We start from the raw sequence: 14,911 nt of genomic DNA, 5'->3' as shown, positions 1-14,911 counted from the left end.
TCCTAGGATGTGGCCAAATAAGTAGTTTGTGATGTGAGTGAAACTCCAAAGCCCTGGTTCCTCTCACTACCACACCAACCACCACCACCACCACACTGACCACCACCACACCAACCACGGCCACACCAAGCCACTTTATGGTGAACTACTTTGTCATTGAACCGCATCCTCACTTGCTATTTCACTTCATGCAGTGCCAAACAGTTCCTCAGTAGAAAAAGAGAGTATAAAACCAACGGTGTCAGGCATGTGTTCGCAAGGTTTCCATTTCTTAAAACATAAGTCTGAGTATATTTATTTCTCTTAAATGCATACAAGACAATAATTACACAGCAACAAATCTTTTGTTCAACAATGATTTGATTCATAAGCATTTAAAATTTACATAATTTCACATTGATACCCTTTTATTTTTAAATACAATAAGTAAAAAAGCCCCCAAATAACCAATTTTTATATTTCCTATTTATCCTTCTATACATCCAAACTTTAAAAAGTTACAAACTGAACAATTGTACAGAACATATAAATCATGTTTAAAAACTTGAGGTTTTAAAATCACTGCTTCCCCAGTATGATTTTGAAAAAGTCTCCTATTGACAAACACAGTCATAGATGCCAAAGCAAACTGGAGGAGGGGAAAAAACAGAGACAGACACATGTTTGCTGTCTTAATAGTTTACTAATCCTGTCAGTTAAAAATGGTGACGTAGTGAGAAGTAACAGCCAGGGTTTAATATGAGGAATGGAGTTTGCCTTGGCCTGAGACATACATTTCAAGTATTTCCCTATTTGATCTGAGCTCACTGTAGCAAGCCAATGCCCAAACTAATTATTTTCTTCCATACATCCGCTCAATGTCTGCCTGGTAGTGTGTTTTAAGTTCTTTACGTTTCAACTTGAAGGCATCAGTCACCAGACCAGTTTCGGGAGTCCATGGGTCAGGGCTCAAACGAATTTTCAGTGGGATTTCAAACTTTTCCAGACTTGCTGAAATGAAGAAAACACAACACTAAAAACCCACACCCACGAGAGATGAAGTCAAAGTTCTCAGCAAACAGGCACTCCTTGAGTCACACCACCCAATAACCAACAGAACAAGCAACCCTGTCAGCATCAGTTCAATTCCTGCCTGAGATTCAAAAGTATGTTTCTGAAATATGAGAACTGTAATAGCAAAAGCCATTTAACAAATTATTTATCCATAGGAGAATAAATTGAGTAAATGATATATAGGTATAAAATATGCAGAAAGCAGCTCGTCATTAAAACAGCTGCATTTACATGGGTATGCAGCCCATCATCACATACAGAAGGGCAGCACGCAGCACTAGCCAGACCAAGGGAGCAGACTCACTGGCCAGGGACACGGCACACTACACCAGGCCTTCCAGGGACTGGGATCCCAGGGGAAGGGGAATTTTGCTTTAAGGAGAATGAAATGATGACATTTGCAGGAAAATGGATACAATGTGACCAGCTTCCTCAAGCTTTCTGACACCAGGAGCTCTCTCCCCACCATGACGACGGACTGTAGCCTGAACTATGAGCCACAAAGACACTCCCTCTCCCTTAAGTTCAACTGCTTTTAGCAGGAGACAAAAAAAGCAACTAAAATACTGGTAAATTCCATTTTATATAAAATCTTATTTTAAAACTCAGGTTAGTGATATTGCATGTTCTACAGAGGGGCTTGAACGTTTCCAGGCAGGAATGGATGCATTCTATCCCCTGTGCCTAACTATAATAGACCTGTGATTTTTCCCATCTCACTTCTAAGGATCGGTTTACCAGCAGACTCACCTGAAATAGCAGCCTCAGAAAGCACTTTAAGGACCTCGTTTTCCATTTCACTGCTGTTACACAGCTCTTCCCAAGTTCCGTTAAATCCTTTCGTTCTAGCTAGCTCCGTAAGTTCCTTTTGATTTGGCACAACAAATCCAATTACGTAAGAATGGTAACTGAAATACAAAAAAGATAACTTAGTCAAGGACCAAACTAACATGTACCATGCTTATTAATGTAACTGACCACCTTAGCCCTCTAGAGCCCTCTCCTTATTGTTGGAAAACCACAAACATCACCGCAAGTATCATACTTATCTCATGAATGGTGCTGACCACTTAATCATATACATTTGAGAACTCCGTCAGTTCAGTGCAAGCAAACCTCAACCTGAGAAATTCTAAGTGTCTAACTACTACAAGTAGTGATACACACTTTTAAAGCAAATTCATTTTTTATTCATCTTTGAAATGATGAATAAAATTTGTGGAAATAGGGAAGTAAAGCAAAACCTGTAAATTATGTTTCTAGAGAACTGCAGCAGCAAGTCAAAATCATGTGATGAGTCAGGTTAATTCCAGCACTCAGAAGGCAGAGGCAAGCGATCTTGAGTTCAAGGGTAGACTGTGACAAGGCTCATTTTCTTCTGTTATTGGAAGAATCCATATCAAAGGAACTTAGTATGCACTTGGAGGTAAGACAGGTATTATTTTGAGAAATGCAAAACAGCATGATTGCTGGGCAGAGCACTATGGGTCCCACAACAGAGAAGCTAAGGCAAGAGGGCTGTCATGAAGTCAGGACAGCATCATGACAAGAAAAGGATACTTGGGAGTTATTCTTAAATAAATAAAACCCATATCTGGAGCAATGCTGAAGAAGACAAATGGCTTTTTGAAGTGCAGAGTCCATGCACAGGGTGCTAATGACCAAATCTGAGCAAATATTTTAAAAATCCCACCATCTTGGAAGGGATATGGTGGCTGCATGCCTTTAATTCCAGTGGCACTTGGAAGGCAGAGGCAGGTAGTTCAAGGGTGGCCCAGTACAGTATGAATTCCAAGACAGCCAAGGTTATATAGCAAGACCTTCACACAAAACAACAAAATCCAGTCTCCAAAATCTGAAATATTTCTGGTTCCAATTAATTATTCAGAAGACAACTATTGCACCAGAAGCTCTATCACCTCGGTGTACCCCAAAGTCTACTTCTAAGTTGACTTTCCTGACTCCCATGACTATGTCAGCTGCTGCAGACAAGATACTAGGCTTATGCACAGACATGTGACTGTGATTACTGGTCAGATGATTAAGTCACTTCACCTACTATTACAGAATGTAGTCAGGTCTAATTTCAGATTCCATCAGTTCCCAATACACCTCTCAGCTTCTAAATTGACACTTCCACTCCCTGCTGCCTCTGTTATCGTGGGCTGTGAGGCTGTAAGCTAGGGTCAGCAGTAAGCATGTTCAAGCTTACTTGTCCTCAAGGGACAGGAGGAGAGGACTGTAGAGAGATGTTACTTAGTCCCCTTGCATCTGACTGGGTCTGCAAGCCCTCCCTGTGCAGGAGTATTGAGGCAGGAGAACCTATCTTCCTCAACCCTTCCCTGAGAACACTTGCAGAGATGTGAAGCAGCACAAACCCAGGAAGATGAAGAGAGTATCACAGAAAGTACTGGCTCACTAGCTGTAAGGAGGAGGTAGTGGCTCCATAAATCAGATAAGAGGTCCAAGAATGATTTCACAGTGGCCCATATGGGCTGCAACTGCTCATGGCACACCCCCAACTTGTGTGCACTCAACACAGACTGCAGAGCTTACCTGTTTGCATATGCACAAATGTTATCTATTAGTGGGAGGTTCTTCAAAGCTGCCTCAACTTTGCCTAGAGAAACATACTCTCCTGCCTGTAGTTTCACAAGGTCCTTTTTACGATCTGCATAGAACAAAGGCAGAAACATCGAGAACAGTCGTTAACACCTTAAGCATATAGAAATATTTCACCAAGTTATTTAAAACATTTCTCAACTAAGCATTGTAGGTTGCCCTAAAGTTGAGATTACACAATAAAGTCAGACCCTAGTCTTCTACAATTAAATTCTTTCGTGGAGAAAATTTTACGTAAGGGACATCATCCTTATGACTTCAGTATGCTCTGAGCTGATATGCTCCTGGCACTTACGAGTACACAGAGGAAAGGAGCTCTACAATGCAACGGACAGTCGCACTAGCTAGAGAGAAGAGTGACACAAACACAGCATTCACAACACAGCCAACTTGTGGATTGGGAAGGAATTGTTGCAATTGAGTCCTGAAGTGAGTTTTACTGACAAGGTTAAGTCTCTTGGCACTGGCAGCGCCAAGAGCCGTGTCAACTTAAACACTGAAGCCTAAGGGCAAGGAAACAGGTCAAGAGGCGGAAGGTGAATGACGGCTGGGTGATAGAGGCCCCCTGAACACATCTTGTAGAGGCCATTAAAGGTTTCTTAGAACAGTGAGGCCTCCTCATCACACGATGGAAGTGAGAAAGGTCTGGAGTGGTGTGGAGCAGCAGAGAGGAAACGAAACCCTATGATAGGGTGGCAGAAGGCAAATGTGGAAAGGGGCGGGGCAGCTTTGGAGGCCTCTGTCAATGAGACAGGGATGGAGCTGTGGACGGGGAGCCGCTCGTCTCCTTCTGGCCTTCAGGGTATCAAGACCAGGTGTTATCCTACAAATTCTCAATGACATTTTCCAACCTCGAGACTCAGGTGCCATAAAAGTAGGAGGCTCACTTAGAAAATAACTCAAAAGCTCTAGGACAGCAGTTCTCAACCTGTGGGTCAGCATCCCTTAGACCTGATGGTCAGGTCACTCAAGACCATCAGAAAGCATAGATGTTTGCATTGCAATTCATAATGGTAGCAGAATTATAGTTATGAAGAAGCAACAAAAATAGTTTTTTATGGTTGGGGGTCACCACAACATGGGGAACTGTACTAAAGGGTTAGTACATTAGGAAGGTTTAGAATCAGTACACTATTAGTCCCTGAAACTCACCAGATGCACTTGAGCCCTCCCTCCTCAAGCTTGTACAAGCAGCAAAGGCTACTGAGAGGCACTGTCAGATAAGCCAAGCCCGCCCAGAAGAGGCTCAGACCAACTGGGCTACCAAGAAGAGCTGGCTTCAACTTGTCAAGCTGCCAGCAAGGTCAAGCAGGAAGCTCCAGGAGCTTTTGTGAGCTCTCACCCATGTGGGGGTTGGTGGGACTTTTACTGCTGCGTCTGTCTCTAGTCATTCCTGCAAGTAACCCCTCACTGTACTCCATAAGGAACTCCAATGAAGTGCAATAGTTTACCAAGTTGGATTCTGGTGACACCAGCATTTCAGTCTGTCATCTGTTCCCTATCTGAGGTAAGTAGACATGTGCTTGTGTATCCCCAGGAAGCCTCCCATAACTCCAGGGTAGATTCGTTACTAGTGAAGGTGGATGAACTTCAGGAGAAGGCATGAAAGGTGTTTTGCCTTGTAGAGGTCACAGTACTTGGCTCACCCGGCTTCCCTCCTGGACAAAGCCAGGACTAAGTTCAAAAAAGCACTGCACAATGACCTGTGCAGTCAGGCAAGGTTAACACAGACAAGCAGAGCACACCGAGGTTAACCAACAGTGATTATAACCTGTGCGTGTCAGGCAAGGTTAACACAGACAAGCACTCCCTACGCGGTTAACCAACAGCGATTACAAACCTGGGGCTGAAGCTTCTATAACCTTATTTATAACATGTCCTTCTTTAAAACATTGTACTTCAGGGAATGATATAAAAGCCCTCCTCAATATCAGACAGACAGTCTCTGTAAACACAGCCACCACTTTGTATAGTCATCTGGGAAAATACTCACTGTCAAGAAAGAATTCAGAGGCCAAAGAGATGGCTCAGCTTTTAAGACCATGTAGTGCTCTGGCCAAGGAACTGGGCTCCTAGCACCCACAGTGGCTCACAGCCACCTGTAACTCCAGTTCCAGAGCATTTGGCAGCCCCTTCTAAGTCCATAGACATCATGCACACAGTCAGTGCATATACATACATGTAGGCAAAACAGTCATACACATAATATAACAATCTTTTAAAGAAGACTCAATGCTCACCAATGATCTTGAGGCAGCCATCAGGGTCAAACTCTCCAATATCGCCAGTGCACAGCCACCTCTGTCCGTTTTCATCTTCAAAGAAATCGGCCTTTGTTTTTTCTTCATTTTTGTAGTACCCCATTGTCACATTTTGGCCACCAATCAGAATTTCACCTCTGGGATGTGGTTTGTCAGTATTAAAATAGCCACCTAATAAACACAAAATAAAGCAGATAGGTATTATATAAATATGCAAAGCTATTAGTTTCTAAGTATATATATCTTATTTTAACCAATTAGTTTCCAAGGGAAACAAATTAGACCCCGTGGCTAAACATTATCAATAAGCTAGAGACAAAAATCTCAACTGTTAAATAATCAATATCCATGCTTTTAAGCTACTATTCCAGTCTAAAGCCCAGCACCCTCCACCTATTGTGTAAAGTAATTATAAAGTTTCTACTCAGTCCATAAATCATGCTAGCAAAATGATAAAAGTAATGTCACTTATTAAATAGTACAGCAAACCCCTTCATAAAATCACACTATAATATAGTTAGAAGTCTGTTCTTTCAGATAATTTCAGATTAGCTCTGGGCTTAAATTTATTGAATATATTTCTAAGTTCTGCTAAAAACAGTTGAGAAATTTTATCACAGCCTTAGAACCTTTAGAAAGTTATCTCCCAATAAATCACAGATAACTTATATGCTTTAACATGATGCAAACATTTCACGATAATTATTATTTCAAAATAGAATAAACATTAAACTTTTTAATAGAATTATTGTGAAAATTTTTCCTTCTTTTTTTTTTTTTTCGGAGCTGGGGACCGAACCCAGGGCCTTGCGCTCGCTAGGCAAGCGCTCTACGGCTGAGCTAAATCCCCAACCCAAATTTTTCCTTCTAAAATCTGCTTAAAGCCCTCAGGGGAAAGAAAAATATAAACATGGAGCAAATGTAATTTCTTTCTTCTGAAAAATAAAATGACTAAACTCTTTCATCCCATTTATTCTCCTTCCTCCCTGTTTCTCTCCCCCGTGTATGTGTGTATACATGTATGTGTGTGAGTGAGCGTATCCATGTGCATGTAAACTATAGCATATGTGTAAAAGTCAATTCTACTTGACAACCATGGGGGTCCTAAGGATTGAACTCGGGTCTTGAGGATCATCAAGTGCTTTACTGGATGAGCTATCTTGCCATCCCTAACTTAATAACACAAGTTTTGCTATCATTTTTACTTGAATTTATGTCAGAAAATGATAAGCAAGAGACTGGAGAGACTTCTCAATCAATAGAGCTTGCTGTGCATGAGTTTAATTGGCAAAAGCCACACACAAAAGCCACGCCTGGCGTGCAGGCGTGTCCTCTCCACACTCGGAAAGTGGGGACAGGGAGTGGCCTGGGGCTCACTGACCAGCTACCCTTGTTTAACCCACAAGCCTCAGACTAACAAAACAAGGTGGGCATGGCTCCTGAGGAATGATATCTACATACAGAACACACACTTGCACGCACACAAATATAAACAAAATAAAAAGAATCCTATTCTTTAGAATCATTACTGAAGCACGCAAACTAAGTAGATGTGGTGAGCGCTAGATAAAGAAAAGGTTAGTATCATGAACAAAATGAGAACTTAGAACTTTACACTCTACAATAAGGAACCAAAGAGACTAGAACACATTTCCCACATCAATCTAATAATAGGCTGTTACCTTCCTCCCAGTTCTTTAATTTGATTTCACAGCAAACTAATGGTGCTCCCACTCTGCCGGTATTGTAGTCCCACACTAAGAGGCAAAGGAAGAAAAATATTTGAAGGCTACAGTTAATCAACCAATTGCTTCCTTTTCCTATTTAAAATGACTATTCCCAAGCCCTAGATAGTGGCCCCATCCATAAGAGCATCTTAGAAACAAGAGTGGTCCATGGACTGTGCGCTCCACTTGGCACAGGCACACTGCTTAGTCTTTTCTAACTTTTCTAACAGCCTCAATTATTACAGAAACTGACTGTACAACTAGTACTTGTTGTGTTTCCAAGGCATAGTTGGGGTTTAAGATATTTTAAAAGGGTTAAGAGAAACAGAGCCCGACCAACCCCCTGCACCCCCTTGCTGAAGACATAGGACACACTTTTCTTAGTCTTACATGGCCTTCTCCTGTCTGTTCTGGCACTGGGGGAAAAGTTCCAAGTGTGTGGAGTCCCCCTCCTCAGAGACCCTGGGGAAATCAGGTACACCTACTCCAACTCCCCAAGTCTCTGCCGGCCACGTGTCCCACATTAATACCGGGTCCACGTACGTAAGAGCTGCCTGGTTCTCAGATGACAGCACCTACCTTCTGTAATTGTTCCAGCCCCAGTAGATTCTGTGAGTCCATACCCCTGGCCAACGGGACAACAGAAGCAGATATTCATGAATCGCTGTGTCGTTGCAGAAAGTGGAGCACCACCGCACAATAAAACGCGAATATTTCCACCCAGCAGCCTTCGGACATTCCGGAAAACAAAGCTGAAATATCAGTAGAAAATTCAAGACGTTTAAAACAGTGTGGTAGTTTGAATGAATGGGCTCAACAAGTTCACACACTTGAATGTTTGGTTCCCAGTTGTTGGAAGGATTAGTAGGTATAGTCCTTTAGGAGGAGGGATGCCGCAAGAGGCAGGCTCTGAGGTTTCTAACACCAGCACCATTCCCACTCTGTCTGCTGCCTATGGATCAGGATGTAAGCTCTCAGCCACCTTGCAGGCCAGCCAGTGCTCCCCACCATGATGGCCTAAGCCCTCTGAAACTAAATGTGTCCAATTGAATGCTTTCTTTTATAAGCTGCCTTAGTTGTGGTGCCTCCTCAGTTTTCTTATATGGCCTGTGAGATTATATATAATCGATGTGATACAGCCCATTGAGGAGCTTCTCTTGGGTCCATATGTCTGTCTTAAGTGTGAGTAGTTCTATCAGCAAAGAAAATGCCATGTACTCTTAATTTCCATGTGATAGTAAATCATATACAATTGTTTCCTGTGGGCAAGTGGACTATAAAACAACACAGAACTGGCAGTGCTGAGTGGGCCCAAACGCATGAACTCAGAATTGAGAAAGGTACGAGTGGGGCCTGCTCCCTGCCACACTCCACCTGCTCTGGATCCCATAAATCAGTCACGTGGGGAAAACACCTCAAGTCCTCCTTCCCCCTGCTAATAGAGCATCACTAGCTTCTCAAACTGAGCCAGTAGGAAGTATCTTGCCCTGGATCCCACCCCACTCCTCAATGTTTATAAAGTCCCTATCCACATGGAGTAAAGTACATGAGTTATTTCACTGAGAATCGTCTGAGAGTGGTTGTTTTACTGAGCTGTTAACACTTTGGAGAAAGTTTTCTCTCGGGAAGCATTCGTCATTGGAACTTAGACACAGCTAGCAAACCAGGCACACATCCCTGTCGTCCCTCCCACTGCTGCCACCTATCATTGCCGACTGCTGCTGCCCCTGCCACTGTGGTACAGGGCAAGACCCGGGACCCCAGCTACCTGCCCTGCACGGGCTTCCCTTCTGAGACCCACAGAACCCCTGGTTCTACAGAGGATGAAAGTTTGTTGTATCAGAAATCCCTTTTTATGATCAGAGAACTCATTACCATACATATTTATGAATACCACATCTTCACATAATTTGTAAAAAGCTAATTTCTGCTTTTATTTATTCACTAGAAATTTATGCATATTTATATATAACAAGCTCTTTGAAGTCTAATGTAAGTTCTGAAGTTTTTATTACAGCTATGGTAAAAAAAATTATATGGTAAATTATGAGAAATAAAAAAATCTATTTGATATGTTTCTGTAAAACACTAGTAAAGACATTGCTTATAAGTCAAAAGCAGGTAGTGCTTAGGTTTAATTTAATGTCCAGAACCATGGAAATGAAAACTTGTTAAGCACTATGAAAGGGATTAAGACTCAAGGGCAACCATTTGAGAAGCTGTGTTGAGGCTGACCATGTGGTGGCACGTGCCCCTTCAATCTCTTTGCCACCTAAGCTATCCAGACTCTAATCTTAGCACGCAGAAGGCAGAGGCAGGTGAGTTCTAGCCAGGGAAACTCTCATTGGGGAAGGCGACACTGAGGCCAGGAGGCACTGGTGTCTGACTATCGCTCTCCCTCCACCCATGCTTTTACAGTAAAAGTGAACCAGCTCTCCAGCCTCCAGCTTTGAACTCTGAATCTCCTCCCCTTACTTCCCAACTGCAGGGTTCCAGCCTGCGCTGCATACACACCCATCTTAATGTCTGTGTACCACGTGTACTGCTCCACTTCCCTGGGCTGTTGATGGGAGCTCTGCTGCCATCCTTTTACTCAGAGGCTTTACTCACCGGTCACACAGCGGGGTACTACACCCTTTTGAAATCTGCTCCATCTTATAATTATATGCCAAAATAAACAAGTTTCGTTGAAAAGCACTCATTTCATTCACTTTATTCATGACATTTTTGTAGATCCGATCCATGATTTCCTAGGTGCATAAATGAGTTCATTAACTGTATGAGCAAGCTTCACATTTAAATCAGACCCATGTAATTAATACTTCTAATTATTTTATGTGTGTTGTAGGACAACGCATGGCTGTGCCCTGGTGCCTATGTGAAGGCTGAAGGACAATTAATGATATGGACTTGAATCTCTCCTTCCACCTTTACACGGGTTCTAGGCATTGGACTAGGTCCTCAGATTGCACACCAAGCACTTTGTCTTAAATGATGTCACCACCCATCACCTGTGGCAGTTCTTACCGGCACAGCCGCCATCAGCGTGGGCTTCAGAACGGATGTGTCTCCTTTGCTTCCTTTCTTTATTTTTGAAGACTACAGAACAGAAAAAAATAATCTACATAAAGATCTTTAACACATAATGGCATTCTTAGTTCAAAGGCATATATTTACTGTCAGTGTATTTATTTATATTCTAGACATACAGGGCAAGAATTTAAAAGGAATTGAAGATACCATGTAAGCTGATGAAGAAAACATGTTAAAAACACACAGCATTTCACGTCACACATGTGTCACTCACCTGATCTGCTAATGTCTGTGGTGAAGAGTAGCCAATCCGGCATCCATGAGAAAGACACACAAGCTCAGCGCTTAATTCTAGAACATGTGCCAGGGGCAAATATCCAATGTATACATCTTCCTCTCTGAAAGAAAGGCCGATAAGAGCCAAGGTTAAGGTGGAAACGTCTAGCATCTTTGGAAAGTTAGTTATGTCAAATATGTTTTACAGGGTGGGGCACACAGATGAAAGGCTGTCTTACTTAAAAGCAAACACGTGAAAGAGCGTTTTCCTGAAGCAGACACAGGTGAAAGGATATTTGATATAGCGAACACATGGAAGGACCTGTGATGAAGTTGTATATAATAAATATGACCCCACATTAGACAAAAGGAACAAGTACTGAACTTTGATTTGGTTTGCTCTGCCTCACTATTCTTCCTAATGACGTGCATGTTTACCTTACATAGCATTGTTGAGCTCAACTGTGGTAAGGCCACCACTGAGAGAAACTCGCCAGAGAACTGCTTGTGAGGTTCCTGATGCAGCTTGCCACTTCAGTGGCCTCACCTCAGGCCTGTGGACAAGCCTTGTGGTTTTTCCAGGATTCAACTACAGCTTCTGGTTTGTGCCTGGTGTCTGCCTGCTGAGACCTGGACTATGGCTGCCAGTTCATGGGTGGTGTCTGCCTGCCTAGAACTGCTCTGCAGCTGCTGAGTCGTATTTGCTACAGGACTGAACCACTGAGAAAGAAGATCGAGTTCACCCCCAGACAACTACTGCTGAACAGGTCCACTTCCCCCATATCCCAATAACTTTTCTTTTCTACTACCCCTCTGTTGGGTGGTGGGCCAGAGCAGAGGTTGAATGAACTCTTATTAAAAGATGTGTGCCCACAAAAGGTCATGGAAGCTCTCTGCCGAAAGTGACTACAGCAAGCTTAAAGACACATGGAGCACAGCTAAGCACCCGGGTCCCTGCTGACCGGATTAGTCAAAAAACACTGCGACCCAACCCAAAATCGAGGAGGCAGGCACTTTCAGAATGTGGTCTACTGCAGAAGCAGAGTGATATCAAAAACAGGAGATAATCTTTAGTTGGTCGGCATCTGGACACGCTTGTTCTAGGAATTGGAGCTAGTTAGTAATAAATCAAAAAGTATATCTAAATATACAGGAAAATGCGTGTTATATTCACGTATTTTTCAAGAAATGGCCTCGCATCTAAGACATGAAGAGAAACTAAGGAGAGTCCCAAAGGAGAGTGCAGCTCCAGCGTTCCAGGTCAGTTCCCAAGCTCAGACCCACAGGTAAGTGCCCGTGTGTAATGAGCATCTGGTGTCTCTGCACGAAGGTAACAAACAGCGAAGCAGCTTCTCAGTCACTGCGACAGACTTGAACCCCGCTAACCCCAGCCCATTTCTTCTGTCTTTTTGTCTTTTCTGTAACTCCATTACATTCTCCCCTGATTCCACAAGAGTACAACTTCAAAATCAATCAGTTGACAATGGTTCTCATCTGTCCACCAGGATGGCATTTACATATAAAAATAACTATGTATGTAAAGAAGCAATAATAACTGACTGAAATCATCTAAATTTAAGGGATTCAAAACTACAAAGTCAGCTAAAATTTTCATCTTCAAATACTAAATAATTAAACTAATATTTTAAGTCACATGAATTAACTGTTTTGAGGCTCTGCAGAGTGGCTCGGCAGTTAACAATGCAGTTAGACAAACTGCCCTAGTGTGGTTCTCAGCTCCCTGCTAGGCACTCAAGCTCCCTGTAACTTCAAGGGCATCTGATACTGCAGCCTCCACAGGTTCCTGGGTACTGGCACTCACATGCAGACACACATGTATGGATGAACACTCTCTCTCTCTCTCTCTCTCTCTCTCTCTCTCTCACACACACACACACACACACACAAATTTTAAAATTTTAAAATCAATGTTCTCTAACTTTTCTACTTTCATAGAAACCTGGGGAATACCTTAGCCATCTGCTAAACTGGCACAAATGTTTGAACAGCTACTACCTGAGCACTCTGAGCACTACCATGACATACCCCAGTCTTGGAATCCTTCTCGCCATCCCCGTTATAGAGGCAATGATGTTGCTGTGTGAGATCATGACTCCCTTTGGAATTCCTGTGGATCCACTTGTGTACATGATTACTGCAATATCGGAGGGCAGTGGTTTGCTGTGAGCTTTCTTGTCTATATTGAAGAAAAGAAAAAGGGAAATAAAACAGAAGAAATTCAGCTCTATTAGCAATTTTCTTCTAACACTCAAACAACTGTCAACACATAAGGAGGCGTAAACAATACTGGAACAATCAGGTTAAGTCCATAACATAATGAGAGCCACAGAGAAAATAAAGACAACAGATGCTGCTTAGAATGCAGCATTATGACAAAGGGTCTCTGTAATTTTATCAAAGACCTAAATAAAGTGAGCAAAGTAGCCACAAAAGTCTCGGGAACCCAGTAGTTCAAGCAGAAGTAAAAGCAGTGGACGTGGTAGATGTCTGCAAACCCAGCACTCAGGAAGCTGAAAAAAAATGAGATCTCAAGGTCAAAGCAGCCGAGGCCGCAAGGTAAGCTCTGGGCCAATTTACACAGATCAAGTTCCATTTCTTAGACTAGACTAGACTAGAGAGACAGACATAACGCCAGTACAAAGTAGAAATGTGCTTGGCATCTATAAACACTAGAACTACTGTGGGACTGGAGTAAACCTAAGTACCAGTGAAGCAGCACCCAGAACCACAGGTAGCCTCAGAAGGCACTGGGGAGGACTGAGTCTCACACCCCGGGATCAGAGGAAAGGCTCTTTTCAGCCTACCATCATCTGTGGCAAAAATGACTTTGGAGCTATACAAATTTGGTGCTGGACAGCTACATAAATTAAAAATGGAATAAAAGCACTGAGGTGCAGAAGCTGCTCTGGATAAAGAGCTTGAACTCAGATGCCTGTGCATTCGATCCTGTGCCCAGGTCAGGAGACGTCTTGTTGGTTATGACACCCAGGGTTGCCTGTTTGTAGTCACAACACTACACACCTAACACCCACTACAGAAGAGGCACAGGAGACGATAACATCAATGCCATCCACCTGCCTACACTCATCCCAAAGCAGGTGGCTTTTTATGGAAAAGGGTCAAGAATGCTCCCCCTTCTCTCACAGCAGTCCAGATAATTTCTTAACTATGTGCCACATAACACATATTTTCTTTTTTCCTGTAAACAGACTGCACTGTTCAACATTCTCTGAATACCCACCAATGCCTACAATTCAATATGCTCAACCATTACCATCCCTGTTATTCCTGAAGTGACAGCATGACCCTGTCCCTAATCAAAACCACCTAATTTCCAACTACAAAGGAAATGCTACTACGACATCCCAGGGAGAGACTGGGTGAACAGCCTACGTTTTCTGCTGTTCATTTTTTGACAGTTATTCCTTTGAAAGTGTCTATGCCTGGTGTGAGCTGGAAGATTAAAAACTCTGCAAAGGCAAGTAAAAGGAGAGATAAGTAAAAAGGAGAACTCCTGGCTTAGTAACTCTAGCTAAAGACTAACTCTAATAGGTAAATTTAAAGCAGTTACTTTAAAAATTAACGTTAAACTACTCAAAACTTACAGAAGAGGAACAGAAAATTGAACGATGTGTGAGTATTTTTTTTTTTTTTGGTTCTTTTTTCCGGAGCTGGGGACCGAACCCAGGGCCTTGCGCTTCCTAGGCAAGCGCTCTACCGCTGAGCCAAATGCCCAGCCCCGGTGTGTGAGTGTTTTTCGGTTGTTGCTGCCATTGTTGTGCAGACAGTATGGCCTTGCTCCCAGGTCAGTGACTATCAAACTTTGATCCTTCTGCCTCCACCTCCCAGTGCTGAGATGACAGGCATGTGCCATCGTGTCCCATGTTCTGCAACACTGGGGATCAAACCCAGGACTTA

At 42.8% G+C, this 14,911-nt stretch overlaps 1 protein-coding gene across 1 annotated transcript in view; it reads right to left on the bottom strand.

Annotated features, from left to right (window-relative positions):
* Positions 1–264: 264 nt before the first annotated feature.
* Acsl3 (acyl-CoA synthetase long-chain family member 3) overlaps positions 265–14,911 on the bottom strand; it is a 49,163-nt gene continuing 34,516 nt past the window's right edge. Inside the window, 10 exon segments of the mRNA NM_057107.2 lie at positions 265–990; positions 1,804–1,961; positions 3,610–3,724; positions 5,916–6,107; positions 7,619–7,693; positions 8,243–8,415; positions 10,274–10,413; positions 10,691–10,762; positions 10,971–11,094; positions 13,019–13,169. Of these exon segments, the coding sequence (NP_476448.1) occupies positions 833–990; positions 1,804–1,961; positions 3,610–3,724; positions 5,916–6,107; positions 7,619–7,693; positions 8,243–8,415; positions 10,274–10,413; positions 10,691–10,762; positions 10,971–11,094; positions 13,019–13,169 (1,358 nt within the window). The 3' untranslated portion in view covers positions 265–832.

This window comes from Rattus norvegicus, chromosome 9 (genome assembly GCF_021556685.1).
Source record: "Rattus norvegicus strain SHRSP/BbbUtx chromosome 9, alternate assembly SHRSP_T2T, whole genome shotgun sequence".
Taxonomy (NCBI): Eukaryota; Metazoa; Chordata; class Mammalia; order Rodentia; family Muridae; genus Rattus; species Rattus norvegicus.
Note: the sequence above shows the minus strand (reverse complement) of the source record. Positions and strands in the feature narration are given on the sequence as shown.